Source organism: Otolemur garnettii, unplaced genomic scaffold, assembly GCF_000181295.1.
Source record: "Otolemur garnettii isolate 467f Iridium unplaced genomic scaffold, OtoGar3 scaffold00061, whole genome shotgun sequence".
Classification (NCBI taxonomy): Eukaryota; Metazoa; Chordata; class Mammalia; order Primates; family Galagidae; genus Otolemur; species Otolemur garnettii.
Genome location: NW_003852456.1, coordinates 8,805,366 through 8,829,623, shown reverse-complemented (window position 1 = coordinate 8,829,623; position 24,258 = coordinate 8,805,366). Strand labels below are relative to the sequence as shown.

General features: G+C 39.0%; 1 protein-coding gene across 1 annotated transcript in view; it reads right to left on the bottom strand.

The window, feature by feature from the left end:
* Positions 1-197: 197 nt before the first annotated feature.
* Positions 198-24,258, bottom strand: part of HPGD (15-hydroxyprostaglandin dehydrogenase) — a 24,492-nt gene continuing 431 nt past the window's right edge. The window contains exons 2-7 of the mRNA XM_003792806.3: positions 24,006-24,129; positions 21,002-21,108; positions 13,803-13,899; positions 2,822-2,898; positions 2,224-2,387; positions 198-1,307 (exon numbers count right to left, since the gene is read on the bottom strand). Of these exons, the coding sequence (XP_003792854.1) occupies positions 1,169-1,307; positions 2,224-2,387; positions 2,822-2,898; positions 13,803-13,899; positions 21,002-21,108; positions 24,006-24,129 (708 nt within the window). The 3' untranslated portion in view covers positions 198-1,168. The remainder of the gene's footprint in view (positions 1,308-2,223; positions 2,388-2,821; positions 2,899-13,802; positions 13,900-21,001; positions 21,109-24,005; positions 24,130-24,258) is intronic.

Here is a 24,258-nt window from a genome sequence, read left to right as displayed (position 1 = left end):
GGACGGGCTCCAGCCTCAAGACGTCTGGATTCAGCAGACAGAATGAATCACTTAATATACTATTTCTTTGAGGAAATGATTGAATCAGAACCTTGTGCTTATGTCATTATTAGCATAATTACTCCTTGAGAGTGTGTCCTAAAGCAGCTCCTTGTAAGGACCCTCTCCTAAAACACTTAACAACAAAGCATCACAGCTCTTTTAACTTCTGTTTTATTAGGATTTTCAGCATATGTACATAAACATTTACAAGTTTTGGCGGTGGCAACATTGGCTTCATCTCCTCCATAGCTATACAGGGAAGAAAGACTAAGGAACTTCCGGGGGGAGAATAGAACAAAAGCGTTTGATTTAAGGGTGGGCACTTTTGAACTGGCTGCAAATCAACAAGGTAGTAATCTGAACAAAATTTTGTTTGTATGTTTCTTCTTAATGAGTGTGTGTTAAATGTACAATTTTTCAAGCATTATCTCTTCTTTATTGCTATAGCTGTGAGAAATTTAATTCCTGAGGTTTTTGAAATCAATTAAAGTTCTTGAAGAAAGCAAAGAGGAAGTAAGTTATCTTCCCAGATGGGAGGCTGAACTGCACATTGACATCTCCACCAGGTACTTTCCATCGTTTTTTGATACATGAGTTTTTCATTCGGAATACATTCACAGCACAAGTTATTCCTTATCTACTGGCCTCCAAATATGCCACTTGAAAGAGCAAAAATGTTCAACAGAATGGCTTGAGAGTAAGAATTATCATCACTTAACACAGCTTCCCTCTCTAAATTGTGAAAAATACAAATAAAGTGAGTTTATTACATCTGGCTTGATTTAAATAACAATTCAAGTATTTCCTTTAAAATCATGCTGTGGAAAACATTCATGAACCACCACAGATTTAAATACATGTTCTGAAAAGCAGAATATTCCTTGAATAGCCTCTGTTTCAAACATTTCTTAAACTGTAGAGACCATAGTCTAGCTTGGGTCACATTGTATTTTGGTTAGTTCATCATGTTTATCCACATGTGTAACTAAAAATGTAGAAAATCAATGTCAAAATGCATGAAGGGAAGCTTCAGAGTATCATCTTTCATTGAAAAAGCTGTATTCAAATGAAGACATGCTCTGTGGCATTTCTGCGTGTTTTTGGTTATGGATGATTTATCAGGTGGTCACTGAGTTTTTCCATGAAATGGAATGGTGTCATAGTCTTGAAAGTGAATCCCCTTAGACATCGTGATCTTCATAATAGCGCCATTTAAAGCATCATCCTCGATGAGTGTTATCAATCCACTGGCAATCATCGATGGGCTACAAATAAAGGAAATGTTAGCATTTTGAAACTAAATAATGAGGCATATTATCACTTCACCTGAAGTTATTTTCTGAAGAATGTTCTACCTTGAGTAAGAAATACGTATACTTAATGTAGTTTTATTCACTCCAGAATTCCATAGTATTTCGTCACAGCCTTGGATGATCTGTATATTCTATATAAGCTCTTGCTACTTCTAGTTTTTATTCCATGGGATATTAACTAAATTGCATGATAAATTTAGTGGTAGATTTTCATGTCTAACCTGTCAATTTTAGCAGGAAGGATTTATATTCATTATTTATATCGAGAAAAATGTCCATTTTCTCCTCTTTATCATATCAGCAGGTTGTAGACTTAATAGGTAGATGAGCCTGCATTCAGGGAACAGTTGCTATTTTAAGTACCTTACACATGCCGTTTTATTCAAGTCTTTTGGAAGTCCTCAAGTTTGTTTTGATATTTTATATTGCAAACCCCCAACTATTCTAAGTCAGACATAAACCATGTGTGTGTCGAGGGTATGTGGGTGTTAATCAATTGTGTCTTATGAAAACAGTTGAAGTTATGGAACCAAGCAATACTTCAAAAAGGGTTTATCTGACTATGGCTTGGAACTTAGGCAGATAAGATATCATTGCCTTCAAAGGTGACTAGATATGACCGTTTAATAAAGTATTATGGTTGAAGTCATTGCCTATACTTCAAAGAACAATTGATAGCATATAATCTCATTGCATTCAGAAACTCAGAAAAAAGTTTTCTCCAGAGACTTCAGCAAACCAAAACTTGGAACTTGCATTCCTTTCTCACACCTAAAAGCTTATTTATTATCATTTTTTCTTATTTTTTTATTGATTGTCTAAACAGTACCTTGCTGCATCACATTAGGGAAAATATAGTTTTACTTACTCCAGGATTCCATAGTATTTCATCATTGCCTTGATGTGATGTGTATATTCTATATATTGCCCCATGTTTTCTTCTTTTTCGATGGATTGAAGGATGGGCGTGTTGACAAAGCCTGGACAAATGGCATTCAGTCTCACACCACTGTTCATAAGATTAGCAGCCATCTGCCAATTAAAAGCAGAAGGTTGCAGGTTTCAGCAGCTCTGTAAATATTAAGCAGATAGGATGGCCTGACAATGATAGCTGTCTACACTCTCTGCTATAAACAATTCTAGTGAGCTGTCCTCCCGACTCTCTAACAATGACAATTAGGCAGTGACAAAATACCTACAGAGACTTCCAGGAATGAATACATTCATATCTCACTTAATTAATTAAAAAAATATATACATGTTACTGGGCAACTCCTGGAAATAGCTAATTCCCTAAGCTGCTCTTAGCTACTGAACTCAGCAGAACCTGCAGCTGTGGCTTAGAAGCCCCCTGGTGAGCGTGGGCTCTGTTCTCAGTGCCTCAATGTAGTCCTCTACTTTAAAGAATGTGTGTTTGGAGACATGCACACAGAGGAAAGAGGGCGTGGTGGTCGGTGCAGCCTCACCGCTGCGGAGCGAGTGAATCCCACGATGCCGTGTTTTGATGCACAGTAGACGGGCTGTTGTGCAACTGGCATTAGTCCTGAAACAAAGAAGAAATTTAAGTAATGTGCTTAAAAAATAAGCACACTCTGTCTCATAATGACTATACAAATCAATATTTGTGTGGCAATTTCAGTTTAAGATTGGTCTGAGTGATAGGCTAAAATGAAAGCAGAGATCTTCCTTAAACTCAACAGCCTCAGTATAGCTCATTCCCTGTCCAGGACTCATGGCAGGTAAGTCACACCTAGGAATATAGAGGGAAGCCATGTTGGTTATAGATGTTCTCATGCCTCCTGGGCTTTCTGGAAAATAAAGAAAAGTAGACGTTATCTAGAATACAAAAATAATCATCTTTAAAGCTGGTTAATCACCACCTCAATTTTCAGTTTTTAAGTCTTTTTTTTTTTTTAGAGACAGAGTCTCACTTTATCACCCTTGGTAGAGTGTGCCGTGGTGTTACACAGCTCACAGCAACCTCCAACTCCCGGGCTTAGATGATTTTCTTGCCTCAGCCTTCCAAGTAGCTGAGACTACAGGCACCCACCACAATGCCTGGCTATTTTTTCTTGTTGCAGTTTGGTCAGGGCCAGGTTGGAACCCACCACCCTTGGTATATACAGGGCTGGCTCCCCACCCACTGAACCACAGGCAAGCCCCTATACTAAATTTTTTTATAGCTTCCAAATGGCTAAAAAAAAAATTGAATTGCCTAAGAGGGTCTTGGAAATCATTAGTCTTCAAAATAAATTTGTACCCACGTATGCAGTTTCCTGTCAGCAATCTGTCTCGAGTCATGTCTCTAATTAAGAGTTTAAGAAAATTAAAAGTTAGCATCTTTTGATTTTAATCTTTAGTAGATACCTAGATCTTCTTGCCCTATGACTTCAGAAAAAAAGAAATAGAAAGTTAGGGGCTTATTGTATTTCCTTTCATAATTAAGTAGTCAATAATGGAATTTAATTCATTATAGAATTTTTTTGATTTTTAATTTTCCACATATATGGTCTAGAAAGAAAAAGCAGTGTTACAGCATCCATGTGTAACATCTTTTCCTCTGACTCCTGCCTAGATCACCCCCCATAAAGAAACAAAACAATAAGAAAAACCTTTTATACTATTGTAAATATTATCTAGTTTATTTCCCATGATTGTTAATTCTCTAATCACCAGTCAAATTTAACCAAAGGCATTTTTATATTCAGTTTTATATGTAACTAGTAACTAATCTCTTAGATTAACTTCTTTCAATGCTTTTTAAATGTGTGATTTCTCTGAGTCAAGAAACAGGGACCCCTGATTACAATAATGCTATATTTAATATTAAATGTCTCGCTAATAATATGAAATTATCCTGCTGAGATGTGCTTGTCTCCACCCAGCTAACTATTCCCAGAACACCCCCAATCAGTCCAGGGTGTTGTCCAAAGTTCGGCAGTAAATGCAGACCTCAGCCACTCCCTGGTGCCAGCCAGGTGTCATTTACAAAGTATGTTTGCTCAAGAGTAGTTTAAATCCCTGAGCACAGTAGATCACAGCCAGTGTGCCTGCCTGGTAATCTCAAAGTATTATACCACGTTGGTTCTCTCTAGGTGTTGCCGTTTCAGGGGTTAAGTCAAATGTACAAATAATTAATTCATCAGTGTAAGTCAACAAGAATTTATGTCTCCCCAAAGTACAGGGGTGTTTTAGGGGTATGCGAGAAAAGGAAAAATAGACAAACAGGTGTAGCCAGGTGCTACTGCTGAAATGTTTGTGGGACAAAGGCTGTGGATGTAGGATCTGTTCACATCTCACAGGAAATTCAGTGTGAAGATTAGACATTACAGAGCTGGCACCGCCACACAAAACACCAAGATGCTGTCCATAAATGTCGTCAAAGATGGATTTGGAAAGCATTTTTGTTGCACATAGAGAGAAGATGAACTCCTAAGTAGCTCAGAGTGTGTCTCAGAGGCAAAAGAAATCAAATACTGTTCTGTTGGTCTGGTAACAAGCAAGCATAAAATACACACTTTCCTCTAAGAGCAGAATTATAAATGCAGCCTGAATGTAAAAGAACATATCTACAATTTAAATGGTGCTTAGTTTTTCTATTTCTTTCTTTCCTTCCTTCCTTCCTTCCTTCCTTCCTTCCTTCCTTCCTTCCTTCCTTCCTTCTTTCCTTCCTTCCTTCCTTCCTTCCTTTCTTTCTCTCTTTCTTTTTTGACAGTCTCACTCTGTCACCCTGGGTAGAGTGCTTTGGCATCATAGTTCACAGCAACCTCAACCTCATGGGCTCAAGCAGTCCTCCTGCCTCAGCCCCAGGTGGCCACCACCACAAGCAGCTAGTTTTTCTATTTTTAGTAGAGACAGGGTCTGGTTGGTCTCAAACTCTTGAGCTCAAAGTATCCTCCTACCTTGGCCTTCCAGAGTGCTGGGATTACAGGTGTAAGTCACCTGCCTGGCACTTGATTTTCTGAATCTTGTAACATTCTAGTGATATTTTCACCCCTATACTGCAAAATGTTCACTGCTGCATTGCTCTCACTTTCCATTATTAGACCATATCTATGCAAATCAATACCAGACCTTCAAAAACCAAGATTCCTTTTTCCTTTGGTTTGTTATGGCTTTATGGAGGTGTAACCAACATACGATAAAACTGTGCCTAGTGAAGGTACACAGTTGGATACATTTTGACATATGTGCATGCACCACAGTCAAGATGATGAACCTTATCCATCACCCTTAAAGTTCCCTTGTGCCCTTGGTAACCCTTCTTTCTGCTCTTCTTCTCCCCCCGGCAATGCACTGATATCCTTTGTGTCACTACAATTTGCATTCTCTAAAATGTTCCATGTATCATGCCATCATCTAACATACATTCCTAATATACATTCTTTTTTGTCTGATTTTTTCCACTCAGGATAATTGTCTGCAGCTTCGCCTGTGTGGCAGCTCCTCCTCGCTCTGTTTTGAATGCTTACGAGTGATTCCACTGTAAGGAATGAATTGCATATACTATACACTGGGGTGCTTTCCAGTTTGGGGTTACTAAAAGTTAAGAGAATTCTATTTTTCTATCTTTTTTTTTCACAGGTTTTATTTTTGGCTGGGGCTGGGTTTGAACCCACCACCTCCTGTATATGGGGCCAGCACCCTACTCCTTTGAGCCACAGGCGCTGCCTGAGAATTCTATTTTTCAATTATTGCATTTGGTCACGCTATAGTTAATTTAGTTACACAGAAACTTTATCTTAACACATGTGGATTGTAACAGTGCTTCTTAACGTTTTGAGCAGGTAGAGCGATCAGCAGGCCTCTCTCCTGACTTACTGAGGGACTCTCAGCAGAGAAACTGATTATTCTATAGCTTTGCTTCTTTGAAAATGGAGGATAAATGGAGGGAGAAAAGATATATTGTTTTGTTTTATTATTTGGGCTTTTCTTTTTTCTTTTTGGTAATAATGTTAGTTGGGGATGAATACTTTTCAGAAATACACATTTTCTGGTGGATCCTGACATCCGTTTTTCCTCGGCAAGCGTAGCATTATTGCTATGATGGTTTAGCTTAGTGTCAGTTCGCCATACATATTGTACTACTTCCCTGTAGGTTCACAACACCAACAGGTAATGTTGTTTCTATGTGGTTCCAATAAAAATTGGAAAATTAGCAGTGGTTATGGTGCCAGCCACATGCACCAAGGCTGGCGGGTTCAAACCCAGCCTGGGCCAGCTAAACAGCAATGACTGCAACAAGAAAATAGCCAGGCAGTGTGGTGGGTGCCTATAGTCCCAGCTAGTTGGAAGGCTGAGGCAAGAGAATGGCTTAAGTGCAAGAGTTTAAGGTTGTTGTGAGCTATAATGCCATGGCACTCTACCGAGGGTGACATAATGAGACTCTGTCTCAAAAAAACAAAACAAAACAAAACAAAACAATTGTGTTCTGAGGCTGGTAAGCAAAGTCAGTACACGGACTAGGCTGAGTGTGTGTGGTATGTGTTTGGGGGTGCCACTCTCATGGGGCAGTTGGTGTGAACTGAAGTTTACAACCTGCACAGCTGTACCTGGCGGCCATCTCTGGTACAGGGGATGCCCGAGGAGAGGGACGCAGAAGAAGCAACCAGCAGACAGAGAGAAAACAGTGTGGTGTCATAAAAATTGATGATGGGAGTATTTAAAGGAGTCTCTCCGGTATGAAGAAGAATTGCTCTGATAGATAAACAAGTCTCCATATCAGCGATCAAAAAAATAACTATTTTGACTTCATTTCTCTTTAACACAAAAAGCCCACAAAAGAGTCATTATATTCACTGTCTCCACTTCCCTCCCCTCTCTTTGCTCCACAGGGCATGGTAACTGGGCTTTCCTCTGAGCACTGTGGGCAGGCAGGTCTCCTGGCGGTTACAAAGGCTAAATCTGCTCTTCATCTGGCTTCATCCTTCCTCTGTGGCCCCCACCAGAGTTGCCTCTCTCCCTCTTTTCTCAGATTTACACTGTGGACCCCAGCAAGGAACTCTTTCCCGGACTTGAACTCTAGAGAGGGAGCATCAGGCTGTTTTTTCATATTTCCTAATAGTTTTTTTTTGTATTAAAATATATAGTGTTTTCTGATTCCAAAATTTTTATAGGAATCAATTCATTTCAGAGATGTGTGTTTAGTACCATCAAGTGCAAAGTATAATGAAGATATTTTTAAATACAGTAAATAGAAATGCATATAATGAATCAGAGGACTGTCCTTTTACCAAAATACGATACTTCTCATACCACTTAACCATGCAAAATCAGTCCTTTTGTCAAGAGAATAAGAAGACATGCCAAAGACTGAGGAGAAAATACTCACAAAAGAAACACCCAGTGAAGGACCGAAGTCCAAGACACAGAGAAACCTGAAAATGCAGCACGACATAAATGCAGGACTCAGTTAAAAAACCGGCAGAAGCCACACAACTAAAACAGACATGCAAATGGCATGTGAGCATATGAAACTGTGTCATCAGAGAAGTTCAAGAGTGAGACCCTGTCTCTACTAGGAATAGAAAAACTAGCCAGGCATGGTGGCAGGCACCTGTAGTCCCAGCTACTCAGGAGGTTGAGGCAGGAGGATCACTTGAGCCCAGGAGGTTCAGGTTGCTGTGAGCTGTGACACCATAGAACTCTACCCAGGGTGACAGTAAGACTCTGTCTCAAAAAAAAAAAAAAAAAAAAAAAGAAAGAGAGAGAATTTCAAGTTAAAACAAGGATGAAATTCCATGATACAACAATTGCAATGGCAGAAATCCAAGTTCCCACTTGTGGCTAGTGGGAATGCCAACTGGAGTAGCCCCTCGGAAGGTGGGTGGGCAGTTTCTCACAGAAGTAAACAGACTCCAATCCAGTGTTCAGTTCCTTGGCGTTTACTCAAAGGAACTGACAACTTACATCTGCACAAAAACCCACATGTGGGTGTGCATTGCAGCTTCATTCGTAATAACCCCAAACTTGGAAGCAACCAAGGCATCCATTAGAGGTGAGTGGTACATGCAGACCACGGAATATTGTTCAGTGCTTATAAAAGTGAGTTATCAAGTGCACTGGAAGGCTGTGACTCTGGCTACGTGACACTGAGGAAAAGGCACAGCTATGGAGAGGGCAGAAAGATCAGTGGCTGGCAGGGGCTGGCAGAAGGAAGGGGTGAGGACTTTCAGGGCAGTGAAACTACATCCTCACACATCACTCTCTGGAAATCAGTTGTAAAGCTCAGGATACTGATCCTTTAGGGTACATGGAAAGTTCAACAGCTGTGTTAAAAAAGCAGGCATCCCAGTGTTTTCCGTTCACATTTTCTATACAACCAAAAAGGAAACTGGCTGCCCATCTGTCTTCCTTTAACCCCTTCTCTAATATGAGCAAAAGGGAGAACCAGTGAGGATCTATTTATCTGTGTTTGTGCAAAAAGCTGAGCCACCGTGCAGGTGCAGACTGCCCATCACTGAGGAAGCACCTTATCTGATCTGCTTTTTCCCTCCTTCTTACCTTGTCATTAAGTCATGCTTGAAGGTGTCACATGACATTAAAAAGTGACACAGGCTTTCATAAGACCACTTCGTCTTCTATAGTAAAATTCTTTCCAGAAAGAAAAATCCAATAGCACTTTCCAGAGATACATTCTCAGAAAGCTGCTCCTCGTGTCCACCAAGATATCTTCCTTTCTGAAAGTGGCCTGAGGACGCTGACATGAGCCTTTTTGTCCTCTCAGAGAACACATCCACACTAACAACCAGCTTCTCAAACACCAGCAGAATTTCAGGACCCACCTCCATCCTAGGGTATCAGACTGTACACCTGATTGGGTCCCTGGGTACAATCACAATTTAAGAAGCACTGTTTCTATAAGACCATTCATTTCCTACCAGCCCTCTCATTCTCATGCCAACAAACCCTTAGTCTTTTATCCATTCTTCTCAAGAGGCTCATTTATAAATGTTTAACCATTCCTACTGACTACTTACTAACATGTCTTCCTAATTATTTCAGGCCCAGAGACAACAAAATAGACACCCATCTCCATGGACTGCCCTGGGGAACTTTGGAAGGGTGGTGGCTCAGATACTCATGCCAGTGGGCATCTGAGCAATTAAGATCCAGGCAGTATAGGAACAGCCCATCCATTTCATAACATAGACTAAAATAGGGCAAACTAAAATTGCTTTTGTTACCATTGCTAATTCCCACGTTTTCCAAGTTAAGAACCCTGTATGAGATTAGTTGTTCAACCATGAATTGGGAGGTAATGAAGTCGACCTCTGTGGTAAGGACTTGTAAACAGTAAATGTGGATATCACACAGCCAATAGCTCATCACAAAGTCTGGACCTTGGCAGTTGCTGAATATATGTGAGGCCCCTTTCTTTATCTCCAGAGCAGGTGCAGAGAGAGAGTGGTAAGGTGATTTTACTGCCTCTGTCCTGAAGAGTGACCTGAAGGTGACCAATGTTTCATCTCACCTGAAATTTCTGGATATTCTAGTCTGTTCTTCAGGCTCTTAGAATCTCAGAGCCTTGCAACTTAAATGTCATGCTTATGTTTAAATGGTCCATGCCACCGTAATTCATTGCTTCTGCCCTCTGGATAAGAGATACTGATATACAGCTGGTAAGGCAGAAACTTTGCTCAATTATTTTGATATCTCTATTTTCTTTCAAAAATGCTCAATACACATTTACCTTGTTATTTAAAGTGGTAATTCTAGTGTGTTTACCTTAACAAGCTAAGTATGTTATTTAAGATAAAACTTACAGTATAAGTGGATATGTCATTAGGGTATTGATTGAGGCATGTTAAAAATACTGTGATTTTCAAGTATTTTCTTAAGACTCTAATGTTTTAAATTCTGAGTCAATAAGACCCTCCAATAAATCTTTCTTTTCTTTTCTTTTCTTTTTTTTTCTTTCTCTCTCCTTTCCTCTCCCTTCCCCTTCCTTTCTTCCTTCAAACCAACCTACTTAAATTCCTTCCTTCCTTCCTTTCTTGTTTGAGACAGAGTGTCACTCAATCACCCTGCGTAGAGTACCCTGGCATCATCATAGCTCACAGCAACCTCAAACTCCTGGACTCAAGTGATCCTCCTGCCTCAGCCTCCCTAGTAGCTGAGACTACAGACGCCCACCACAACACCCAGCTAACTTTAGAGATGGGATCTCCCTCTTGCTCAGGCTGATCTCAAACTCCTGAACTCAGGCCTACTTGCCTCGGTCTCCCAGAGTGCTGAGATTACAGGTGTGAGCCACCATGCCCGGCCCTCCTGGTGTCTTTTACAGAATGTCACTGAGCGGCTTGCTTCTGAATATCCCAAGTGGACACTGAAAATATCCCAGTAGCTGAGAATGTGGGTGGGGGGAGGAGGGGAGGCAGGCAGATTCCTTTTCCTGAGATAATTTCTTTTCCTTTCCTGCTGTCTGAAGCCACTTAATGTGTAAGAAGCATGTTTGACTCTCAAGGAATATCTTACGGGAGCACAGCTGTTTAATTATCTGCCTTAAACCAGGCTTTGTTTTTCTGTTGTTCTCCAACTTTTTTTCTTTTAATCATTAAGGATGAATGTGACAAAATAAGCCATGTTGACATCGTTTTATTTTTCTGAGACAGAGTCTCACTCTGTCACGGGGGAAGAGTGCTGTGTTATCATAGCTCCACAGTAACCTCAAACTTCTAGGCTCAGGAGATACTTCTGCCTCAGCCTCTCAAGGAGCTGGGATTATAGGTATCCACTACAATACCTGGCTAGATTTTCTATTTTCAGTAGAGATGGGGCCTTGCTGTTGCTCAGGTTGGTCTTGAACTCCTGAGCTCAGGAGACCCTCCTACCTCAGCCTCCCAGAGTGCTGGGATCACAGGCATGAGACACTGAGACCTGGCTAATTAACTGCATGTTTTTAAACAAAAACTCGTATAGATGAGTCCATGTGGTTAAAAATGATTAGAACAATTTCTGGTGCACACCCATCCCTTACTATGCAGGAGAGTCACTCTGCACGCCGCTCCTGTTTGTTAAACCTATTAACCTGCACGTGATGCTCTGTCTGCATCAGCGGCCTTACTCACTAGCGTCTCTGCCCAAACCAGCGGGCCAACCTAAGGGTGTCCTATGACAGAGAAGCACTCCACTTAATCCACTTGAGAGATCGTGAGGGCAGACACTGGTTGGGTTGAATATGTGATTGTTACTCACAGCTGTTCTTTCAATGGAGTGAACAGTATGGGAAAAAATAGGGGGAAAATGTCTGTGAGGAAAGAAGGTTTGGAAAACACAGAACACTACAAGTACTTCAACTTTGATAAAGCCTCAAAGGTTTGTTTAGGTCCTACACGCTGTGACGCAGGCTATTGGGGTGTGAATGCCAGCTCTGCTGCGAACTTGGTATCTAAGCTCTGGGCAACACATTTTAACTCTCCTGCCTTAGTTTCCTCATCTTCAAAAGGGCTACTGTGGAATCCAGCCCACACGGCTGTTGTGAGGATGACATAAGATAACGCATACGCAGCATTTAAAATTGTCTCAGGTAAACAATGTGAGCTCAATAAATGCTGTTATTATTTATTCAAATATTTTAACTAGGTTAAAGGCAGTTATAGAAGACATTGCAATTGTTTAAATGTTCTCTCTGGGGCAAGTAAGCCCCCTTGTATGGTACAGAATCTCTTCCCAAATTCTAACTTGATCCAACCTTGAGGCTTCCCAGCCTTCCAAGAATGAAATCAATGCCTCCGTTCATGAAAGGCCAAGGGTCAAGCTTTGCTGGCCCTCTTCACTTTATAGAAAGAATCTGTAGAATTATTTCATGATCACAACCCAAGGAATTTTTAAAAAATAAATTTTTAAGAAAATATTAAAGGTTTCCAGTGAATTCCCTATTCATTTACATACTTTTTCCTATGATTTTTATTACACATATTTAACTTTGCCAATTGGCCTTTAAAGTTTCAGCCTCTCAGAATCTAAAATCTGGCCCTCTTTGGAGCACACATCTCCTTTAAGCATAGTCCATGCTCTCCTTTTTCATTGTAACCTTAAAATTGAAATGTTCTAATCTATAGGTAGATGTCATACTAGGAAAAATAACCAGATTACTCCCCTCCCCCAAATTTTTAGAATTAGGTTTGTAATATTATAGTTTTAGGGATGTCATTTCAACTGTAAGCAACTCAGAAAACGAGGGGTTAGGCAGTTTAATCTCCACTGGGGGTGATTTGACAGTGGTTTAAGGACAAAGTGACAATAATTCCTAGATGGATGAGAAAAACACTGAGAACCAGAGCATTGGTTCAGTCAGAAATCTCCACAGCTGATCGCCAAATATGGAGCAAGGAGGTAGAAGATGGAGAGAGAGTGAGTCCCTATTTGGAAATCACCACACTAACTGAAATGAGCCAAATAATTTAAGAAAGTCTCACTGTTTTTAGACATGCATAGTTTTGACTTGCTGTCAATATTTATCAGATGGCTTCTTATTAAGGTGCATAATTTCACATTTTACGTAGTAAAGTCATGCAAGTTTTTCTGGAAAATATCTTTCAGAGGTTTATAGCTGCTACTGAGGAATGAGGTACCAGATGATATTAAAACATACCCTTCTGAACAAAACAAAGTTAGGGTTTCATGGTGTGGCAAAGAGGATTAGACGATTAGCTCTCCCCTGAAATCCATTCTTCCTTAGGGCACAAAGCTAAACTAAATCCCGAGTTCCTTATAGTTAGGTGAAGCATCAGCTTGAATTCTCTACCAGAACATGAACAGAAGTGAGGTCTGCCATTGCTAACTAGGCTGGGAGTTTTAAACGAGCTGTCAGGCCTCCTCTGTGCAATTTTTCTCTTTCTGTCTGAGTTCCCAGGTTTCAGAGTGACCTGGGAAGAATTTTCCAAGTGACTATGCTCAGAAGATGTACCAGCAATGAGGATCCTGCCCTGGGCTGATAACATGAGTGAGAATGAAGATTATGCTGTCAGCCAGGACATGTTGGGCTTATTTATTTATTTATTAGAACATCCCAACTACTCTACCTTCATATTTTAAAACTGCACACTCTTAGTAAAATCGCGTGGGAGTAGAGATATCCTAACTTCACTATCCTAACTTTGTACTTCGTCAAAGGTGGTTTCACACACATCATTGCCCAGTAGTCTCCTAACAACCTCCAAAAAAACAGGAACTCTGGGAAAACAGTCAAACGTGTGTAAAGAACTAGTACTACAATCAAATAAATTAAAAAGCCATAACTCAAAATAAAAGAAATAAACGTAGAGTTCAAATTTTGACACTATGCTGTTCAAAAATTCCGGAGAAGTATTAAACATTAAAAAGAAATCAAACACAGTTTCAATTTCAAACCTGAGTTGATGACAAATATACTTTGAAGACTTGTTCTTGTGATCCAAATTGCCCATAAGCAAATGTTACTTTTACCATACTAATTGTCCTTACCTGCTAAAGATGACATATTGATGATGATGCCACCTTCACCTCCATTTTGCTTACTCATGTAATCCAGACCGAGATAGGTCCCACTGATAACGGAAACCTAATCCAGAGACACAAATGGGAAAAGCAACATAGTTGTTATCCTCTACCATATATTCACACAAATATATTTTCTTACTAATACCATTCCAGACACGGGGGGAGGTTTCTGCAAATGAAAGGTTTTCAAAGGGATTTTTCTTTTTCTAAAAAGCTAGTCACTGTACCTGGATTCTCTTTTGCTGCCTAACAGTTGTTAGGCATCCAACGGTCTGCAGCATCCAACAGTCCTGAGCTCTGTGTGGGGAGAAATCCCTCGATCCAGTTCGAGGGGGGATTTTCTTGGGGAGTTACTTGGGCATAATGGTCTATTGTGTGATTTTATCCCTCGCTGCTTACAGCTGCCCTTCTGAGAGTCTATTCTTTTGCTACTACCCTCCATATGTAGACACTTTTCCTGTTTTTACTCTAATATTTAAGAACTCATCACAACCAAAAACAACCTGCGATATGACATTGGTGTTTGAAGCCTTTTCCTTTTAGATTTCAGAACGCCTGTTTTCCAGCTTTAGACTTAGAAAAAGTAAAAACGCCCCCTCTGACAGCTTAATTCCTGCTTTTCTCAAGCTTTACAATGCTGCACAGAAAACAATACAGTAAGTAATGAGTCTGAAGCTTTGTTTTAGCTTTAAAAAGCCCTTTTGGAGTTTCCTTGGCAAGCATTTAGAGATACCCGTCCTACCAAAGAGGAGCTCTAGAAGAAAAAAGGAAATGGGAGATTGTATTCACTTAAGCCATGTGGAAGTTGGATGATGATTAGGCTTAGGGAGAATGGATAAAATCTCCCATGATCCCCTTTAAAAAAGAAAAGCAAACCATTGTTTATAGAAGAAGGAGAAAATGTTGACAGCTAAAATTACCGAAGTCAGTTAGATTCTGTTAGTTTCTGCCTGAGTCTCCAGCAAGCCTGAACAGAATTCCCACGGACGTGTGTTATGCTTTGCTTTTATTCTCCAGTATTAACAGCTCTGCTGACACCATGCTTTTGTGTTTTCAACATCCATAAGTTGTAGCCAGATAGAAAACCTGGGAATGTTTGAGCTTTGTCCTTAACTTTTATAAAAAGCAAGATTTATTCTAGGTTTTTAATGGAGGAGTCCAACAGATTGAGAACTTAGCAGCTTTTCAAACAGAAGTGTTCATAAGACAAGGTCTCCTGCTTTGGCTGTGCAGAAATGGCATCTTTCACCTCTTCTCCTTTACGATAACAACCTCCTTATCCTAGATATACAGATATATACAGATACATGCATGTTTATTCTGTGTCTAACGTCACATAGCGAACTAAAAAGTTCAGTTATTGGCAAAATTATCTACTTAACATGCTTACTCCATATTTTTGGTTATAAAGAGATGTCTTTTATATTTAATACTGAAATTATAGCTGCATTGTATTCTAGATCTTAATTTTTCACTAATTGAAACATTCTGTAACTTAAAACTGAGAGTAATTCTCTGTAATTAAAAAAAAGAATGGACAAGGTGGTGCCTGTGGCTCAAAGGAGTAGGACGCCGGCCTCATATACCAGAGGTGGCGGGTTCAAACCCACCCCCAGCCAAAAAGTGCCCCCAAATCAATCAATAAATAAATAAAAATAAAAAAAGACTGGACAAATGGTAACAGCCTACTTGTTTTGTTCTTTTCTTACCAGGCATCCTGTCTCTCTGTCTCTCACACACATGCTTTCACTACTGAAATTTGCAATCTGTCCTGTTTTCCGTTTCCTCCACCTCACCTTCCTCCTTGCTGAAGTTCCCGTTAATGTATTTACTGTTTTTGCATACCACTGTAATTTTGTTTTAAGTTTTTTTCTCATGATGTTCAAAAAAATGTTTCCATTTTTGCTTGCTTTTTAGGAGTAAATGTTACTGTCTTCCCCCTTGCTGGAGCTACTTACAGTTTAGCAAACTCTGCCTAAACACAGATAGTTCAACCAGATTTTTGGTATGACCAAGGAGCAGGGCAGCAAATAGTTTCTAGCTTAGTTTGCAATCAACATCCCTGGGAGCCATGAAAAAAAGGAGCACATTAGAGAACAACAACGTCTCTGTCCATTTCCTCACCTTCATTAGCAATAGAGGAAGGAGAAGGAACTCACCTCCTATAAAAATAAGACAGTGAGAAAAAGTAGGTTCTGCTACTCTGGAAGGGAAATGCAGTTTACTGAGTGGCCTCTCTTCAGTGACAACGTGCTAAATGCTTCACAGAAACTGTGGTTTATTTAAACGTGTCAGTCCTGGGAGGGGGGGGAGTTTGCCTTCTCCCTTCTCTCCTCTTACAAATTGGGAAATTCAACCAGAGAAATTTAAAAAAACAGTTCAGAAACTATAGATTCAAGACTCAACTCTAACCTGTACTAATTCAAAGTGCATAACCTCTTCCTGCGCAAATCTTTAGTTAACAATGTGTTTCTGGAAAAAAAAATCACCAGCATTAGCTATCTGTTGTGTTTAACTTTTATTTGAATATACTAAGGAATTCAATACAGGTTAGTTGTAGATCCATATTAGAGGATGAACCCCACCTCTTTGGGGATGAATTATCTAGGTTTATTAAAGCTTTAAAAAGTTGAAGTAGAAGAACTCTACAAAACTATCTTAAGTTAAGGTGGACTTAACTGTAAATATTATTCCAACATATAATTTGGATTTGACTTTGAATATTATTCCTAAATATAATTTGGACTTAACTTTGAATATTATTCCCATAATTTGGACTTAAATTTGAGTATTATTCCAACATATAATTTGGAATATTATTCAAAGTTAAGTCTACCTCTGCCCAATTGCCAGAGTGACCTGTGATAGTTTTTTTTTTTTTTTTTTATTGAATAGTAACTGTGTATGTTAATGCACTTCTGGGGTACAGTGTGGTGTTTTCACAAACAATCTGAAACACTTCCATCAAACTGGTTAACATAGCTTTCACGTAATTTTCTTAGTTATTGTGTTAAAACGTTCATAATCTACTCATAGAAAGATTCACTTGTACCCTTGCGAGATGAACCATAGAAGTGAACCGTCGACCTGCAATAGTTTTGCAAAAACTCAGTCTTTCCTGAACATTCCTGCCACCTCTGAGCATGTGTACATAATGCTGCTGCTGTTGCCTCTAGACTAAGAGGAAACATAGACTCCCCTAATGGGAACAAAAAACTGGGGAGAGGGTTAGTGTGTCTCTTGTGCAGGAAGAGCAATAACCTTGGGAGAGTGAAAAATAGGTCAGTTTGGTAAGGAGTAAAAGTAGAAGGCAAATTACCAGACTTACCCCTTCTTTATTCTTACAAGGATGATACTGTTTTAGCAGCACACATGTATTAGGAAATCATCTAAACAGTGTACTAAAACTCAGAGATGAATGCCCACATATGCAAAAATCAGGACAGTTTACCTGATAAATATCTACTCAGTAAGAACACAATAGTTTTCTGCCTTAAAGGAATGTATAGTTTACTAGCATAAATTACATATGTACAAAAATAATTCCAATAAAATTTCAAAACTGGCAAGCCCTGTGACAATGGCATAGACATGTTGTATGTCCTCCTTCGGAAGAGGGAGAGAGATGGGGTTATGTCCTTTACCTAAGAGGTTACTCTCTGCCATGGGCAGTAAAATGGAGGAACTTGCAAAAGACTAAACATATAATTGTATAAAATCCAAGGAGGCAGCTCACAGTCTGCACAGTCTAAAAAAACTCCAAAAGGTTATATATTATATAGACTAAACCACCTATAAATATTTGCATTATACTAACCGAGATAATTAAGTCGGAAGGATAACGATTGGTCAGACTCTAATCTACCCTTGCAATGGGTGTAGGTAGCAGAGGACGTAACACCCGCTAAAGTTATGTATGAGCAACAAAGGTCATGCATTGTCCTATATAAAGTTAAACAAATGTCACCAATCCCTCAAGTTAATCTAACAAGTAGCCATGTCAGAAGAGTCTTGAAAGGGCAACAAAAAAGTCTGGCTAAATTTCAATGGGAAAGATCCAGGAGAATTTAGTTGTAACAAAAGGCATCACTATAAGAGTCCCCAGTCTTCCAGAATTTCCTATTTGTACATAATGCAGGTACTTTCTGGATAGGAACAGGTGCTTGTTTACACTGGCTACATTAAAGCAAATATGCTCTCCCAGCTGGATGAAGACAGATAAGTTGAATCCTGTACTTTTATAATAAATACTTTCATATTTCTTTATATTCACTCTAATCATTGCATAGTTTCTAACTGCTAATTCTCAAAGAAAAGACACAGTGTCCATTATGAATGTGTATAATATAGGAACATTTTATCCATATCACCTTTACAAAAATAATCTGCAGACATTATTGATGAAAGTATTGAAAATATCAGCAATAATACCAAAGGGAGAAAGCTGTTATGCAATTTGTGCCTTTTCACTGGGATAGCTTGATTCAGAAAAATTCTCATTACTTTATGTGGCTTTGGAAAGTGGCTTAAGTCTATAAAAACATATTCTCGGGTGACGCCTGTGGTTCAGTGGGTGAGGTGCCAGCCCCATATACCGAGGGTAGTGGGTTCAAACCCGGCTCTGGCCAAACTGCAACAACAACAACAACAATAACAACAACAACAAAAATTCTTAAAAATTCCTGCGGTTTTAGGTGGAGCCTGTAGCTCAGTGGATAGGGTGCCGGCTAGGCACAGCAAGGCTGGAGGGTTCAAATCCAGCCCAGGCCAGCTAAGCAACAATGACAACTGCAAAAACAACAACCAAAAAAAAAAATAACCAGGTGTTGTGGTGAGTGCCTGTAGTCCCAGCTACTTGGGGGGCTGAGGCAAGGGAATGGCTTATGCCCAAGAGTTGCAGGTTGCCGTAAGCTGTGATGCAGCGACACTCTATCTAGCGTGACAGCTTGAGACTCTGTCTCAAAAAAAAGAAAAAAAATTCCTGTAGTTTTAAGTTGGCTACATACACAAATACAAAAATTTCTGTGTTATCAGGGGTAACCAACATAATAAAGTATGGCTCTGAATAAGTCAGAGGTAATCACCAAAAATTAAATAAAAAATATTCAGAAGAAAATTGAAGCCTTTCAATGAGTTTAGGTAAGGAATGGAAAAAGAATCAAAACAAAAAGAAGATATTAAATATTAAAGTATAAAATACAAGAGTAAAAATAAATATAAATGGCTTAAATTTACATACATCAAAAAGGCAGATGTTTCCAGATGTGATTTGAAAACTAAGTTCTCACAATATACCATCAAAAGAAAATTTAAAATAATAAGTTACTTAATTTAAAAAATAAATAAATGGAAAAAGACATGCCTAGGTAAATATGAATCATAAGAAAATGATTGGGTACCAATTTTGTATATGGAAATATAGAATAGGTCAAACACATCACAGATAGTAAATAGGAGTATAGCTTTTTTCAAAATCGAATTAAAAGATCAATAAATTGGGGAGGGGACTGCAGTACTCCCAATTACTGGGCACAATGGAAGGGCACATGGCACACCTTTTGGGTGGTGGGACACAACTATAAGAGGGACTTTACCTAACAAATGCAAATATTGTAACCTCATTGTTTGTACCCTCATGTTAACCTGAAATTAAAAAAAAGTAACAATAAAAAGATCAATAAATTATAATCACTAGCAATTTGTGCTCTGAATATAAATAGGTGTGTAATATGTAGACCCTAAATCTACATAATTTATATATACATTAAAATCTCAGAAAGATTTTGAGGGAAACTTGCCAGTTTCAAGTTATTTTCCAATATACCTGGAACATTGGAGGTAAATTGTTGAAAGAACTGCAAGGGGGTGCAGTGTTCACGCTCTGATATAGTGCCAACATTGTTGATTAAAGGATTTTAGGTATCTGTCAAGTTTAAGGAGCAACTCTGCCTTTATCAAGGTGGGGCTTACAGATTCAGCTTTTTCATGAGGTAGGATCATTTTTATTACTTCTATCAAGTTATTTTTTTACTTAAGTAGCTACTCATGGGAATTTCAATTTAAGGCAAAAGTTTATTGACCAAATATTATCTCCAGAATGTTGTGTTGATTAATGAGAGGAACGAAGAAAAACACAAAAGGCTTTCTCTCTTTCAAGAATCTGTAATCTCCTTGGTTGATTTCTTGAACTAAAAGGCCACTCCCTATATTTTTATACACACAGTGGCCCCATTATACTTTACACTTGTCAGCTTTGCAAGGCTAGTAATAACCTTAACAAGGTCAGGATGACCCCATCACAGCCCATGTGACATTTGGTTTTAGCTAAAGTTTGAGTTTTACTAACCCCCAATGTCATACATCAAGAGTGTTTGAGGAATGAAATAATCAACATATTCATGGTACATTGAAAAAAACAAAAAAAAATCTATTTCTTAAGTCTACTTTTTAAAGTAATTATTTGTTAAATAATCATCACAACATGGATATTATATACATACATCTCTTTGACTTTCAGGATAAAAAATTACAAAATTCAGTTACCACTTGAACCTTGTTTTCTGTCACATTCCTGGCTTTTAGTTAAAATATATATTTTTAAATAGATGAGTTAAGTCAGAGGTTTTCTGCAAAGGGACAGATTGTGAATATTTTAGTCACCACATGACATAGGCTGTTGAGTTCGACTGTTACAACATTGAAGCAGCCACTGACAGTATAGAAATAAACAACTGTGGCTATGCCCCAGTAAAGTTTCATAGACCCTGAAAAGTTGAATTTCACATGTTCGTACATTTTATATTCTTCTTTTGAATTTCTTCTCAACCATTTAAAAACATAAAAACCATCCTTAGCTTTCAGGTCACACAGAAATAGGTGGCAGGCCATTGGGCCTGTGGATTACAGTTTGCCAGCAAACTGAGTTAAGCAAACAATTACATTGTTTTTCATATTTCTTTTTAATATTTTAAGCATTCACTTTCATAATTAAGTGCCTTTCCATTTGTAAAAGGAAATGCTTTTTTAAAATAGTATTCTGTAACAACTATTTTTCTATACTGCAGGTCATTGTTTTGTTTCTGTGGATGTAATCACCTTTCTTTCTTTATTAACATAGTGTTATTCAATAATGTTAGGCAATAAACATGACTAAGTTAGCTTACCAAGTTAATTTGCAGGGTTTTTTCCCAGTTTTTCTCATTATTCACTCCAGCATTATTGACCAAAATGTCCAATCTTCCAAAGTGGTCCACAACTTTTCTGAAAGTATCTAATTAAAAAAAAAAAAGACATTATAGATACATTCTTATTTTCCATATATACATTTAAATCACATCCTATGGCATGAAATGAATTTTTATTTATCTACCCTCATAGTGAAAATTATGCTCATGTGCTATGACTTAATCCTTACTCCTCCATGTGTGGTTTCCAGGCCAGCAGCACCCACCAGCAGCACCTGGGAGCTTGTTAGAAATGTAGAATTTTGTAGACACCACACACTTACCAAATTTGACTCTTTAACATATTCTTAAATGATTTGTATGCACATTAAAGTTCTATAAACAGTAACTTTACGGGGTAAATTTTAGAGAACAAAACATCCTAACCTAAGAGCTCTTTGAAGTAGGTCAGGGCAGCCAGCATCTCTCTGACCCTAAGAAAAGTAGCTTAGACTATGACAAACATCCTTTTACAATAAAGTGTTATATTCACATGAGCCTTATTGTACACTCAATCCATTCTGAGTATTTCAGAGAGTTTCTACAGCCTGTTAAGTAAAACTCGACTTTTCATTCAGTTGATTTTATTTGATTATTTTTTCCCTTCATCTCACTGAGACTTTGTCTTGCTAGTTTGTGCAAAACTATGTTCAGAAAGGATAAAATTTGCCTGGATTCTGAGGCCTGATGTCTAATCACTATCCAGTCCTTGCAAACTCTCCTTAGCCAGTCCAAACTAGGCTTTACCACCATAATACTGAGAAACTCATTATTTTTATAAGTGGCCTTTTGCATTTTTCTATTGATTTAAACTGTTTCCTTGGACTTTTGACCATTCATGCTAGTTCTGTTACTTTAGATTACAGATAACAATTGTGGTTGTTTTTCCATAAGACAGAAATGTATTCTCAGATCTCAACATATAAGATCCCTGAAAAGAGTACATCAATATAAACTTTATTTTGGTTGAAAGAAACTTATAGAATTATTAACAACCTCTAAATATATTAGGAAAGACATGGATTAATCAGTTCCCAGATGGATAAACTACTGTGTGAGTTAATCTCTAAACACATTATTAAGACTTTCTTGTATGAACCCCTTACATTCACTATCTTGGAATGGAAAACAACAGCAACAGAAGAACTGTTTACTTTTTCATGGAATTTTTAAACTGCTTCTTAAGATCTCAGATTGTTTCCAGAAAAGGCCCTGCAAGGGAACGAAGTTTTCTTTTTTATTTTCCTTTTATCTGAAGTATGTCCTACTCTTCCTAACGCCACAGAAAATAGTCCCCACCTCACGGGAAATTAGGCTGTTAAATATGTATATCTAAATGCTTCTTTCCTTTCTTCATTATGGTCTCCTTGCCAATATCTAATACACCATGTTCTTCTTCCTGACAGCACTGAGTTCTGAGCTTTCATGATTTACAGCTCTGGCTCTTGCTGGTATTTGCATGCTCTGATCTGCCGTACTCTGGGATTTATCTAAACTCTCCTGGCTGCAATTTGTTCCTTTGTAAAATGAGTTGTGTCTAGTTTGCCCTCAAGAACCTTTTCATCTCGGTATTTTTATTATCTCAGTGCATCCAAACAGTTTAAAAAGTCACAGACAACATAAAATCCTGAGTTTGGAAGCCCCAGGACCATGTCGTCCTCAGATGTAAATAAATGCAGATGTCCAGAGACAAGAAGTAGATTTCTCATGACCAAACATGCCCTCCCCTGGTCACTCGTTGTGTGTCCGAGTTTCTTCCTCCACAGTCACTTAGACATAAGGAATGTGTTTACATCCACGGTGCTAATTTTAAATAAATACCTCAAAACAATTGAGGTTAAATGTCACATGTGAAACTACACAAATTAAGACAGAAATGGCTTTCAGATTCCCTCTACTTTTCCTGATTCCATCAGCAGGGATGTTGGGATTTGACCCAAGTCTATCCTTGATCTAAAGCATCACATTCAATCAGCAAAATAATCCTCTGGCAAATACATCCTTCTAGCACTGTGTTTACGTGACAGCTCTACTCATGCTTGTCAACTATGTTATGGGCCTTTATTAGCATTTTCAGGTTTAATGATGTGGTTTCCTTTAAAACAGCTTCTTTTAACTGTAGGTATGCTCCCCGTTAACACACAGATCTATTTTCATTCTCTCACAGAATATTCTGAAATTTTAAAAGAAACCCACACCCCAGTGTCCCTTTATGCAGTAGAATGATCTTGGTGAAATTCCCCCCCTCCCCCCCGGATTTAAAATGTGCTTAACCATTTACTCAGTTCTCTTTAAAGAAAACTTTGTGAAATACAAATATTTTACATTACTATTTTTTTCCCCTAAAAATTTCTTTTCCATGTAAATTTATTGAGCTTCTATATAATCAAGGCTGGTTCCTGTCTGTGCCAGTGCTGCCCCTGGCATTTCACGTGTGGATCAGTGTCTTGTGAGCAGACAGAAACAGGCAAGCGTGGAGGAAAGGCTTGCTGGGACATGTCTTCTGCCATTCCAATCTGAACAGTTATCATTACTGCTACAGTACCATCGCATAGAGAAAAAGGCCAGAGAAAACGTGTTAAAAACATAGCACTTCTGTGATCGCCACCCTTGACCTTGTACTCTAAAACGTTTGAAAGGTAAGCTCTGTCCCCTCCGACTGTCACGGCACTCCGGCTTTCTGTCAGTTGTGTGCCAGCTTCCAATCGCTGAGTAACGCTGCACCAGCGGCAGTGTATCTCTGAATACACGGAGGAATTTTGACCGTACTGTGTGCCGCCAAGTGACTAAAATGAAAGGATTTCCCCAGCAGGCCTGCCTTTCCTACGTTTGCACGGCGTTCGAGCTGTCAGCACCAAACCTAACAGTCAAGCTGACTTCTGGGGGCTCGCGGTCCGCCGGCTCTCGGGTGGCCGGGTGCTGGTCTCGGACGCGTCTTACTCACCTCTCAGTTGTTCCTGGTCAGCCACATCACACTGGACGAACAGTGTCTTTTGGGGTTCAAACTGTTCATCCAGGGCGGCTTTGCACTGTACACCTGCTTCCAGATTCCAATCCACCAGCGCTACCTGCAGACACAGGACGGGAATTGGGTCCGTGCAATAGGTGGCCGGGACACATCGTGACCAAGAGGCTCCTGCCACCCTGGGACCCGACAAGCAGCAATTAAGGCTGGGGCTCCTTCGCTTCACCCCCCC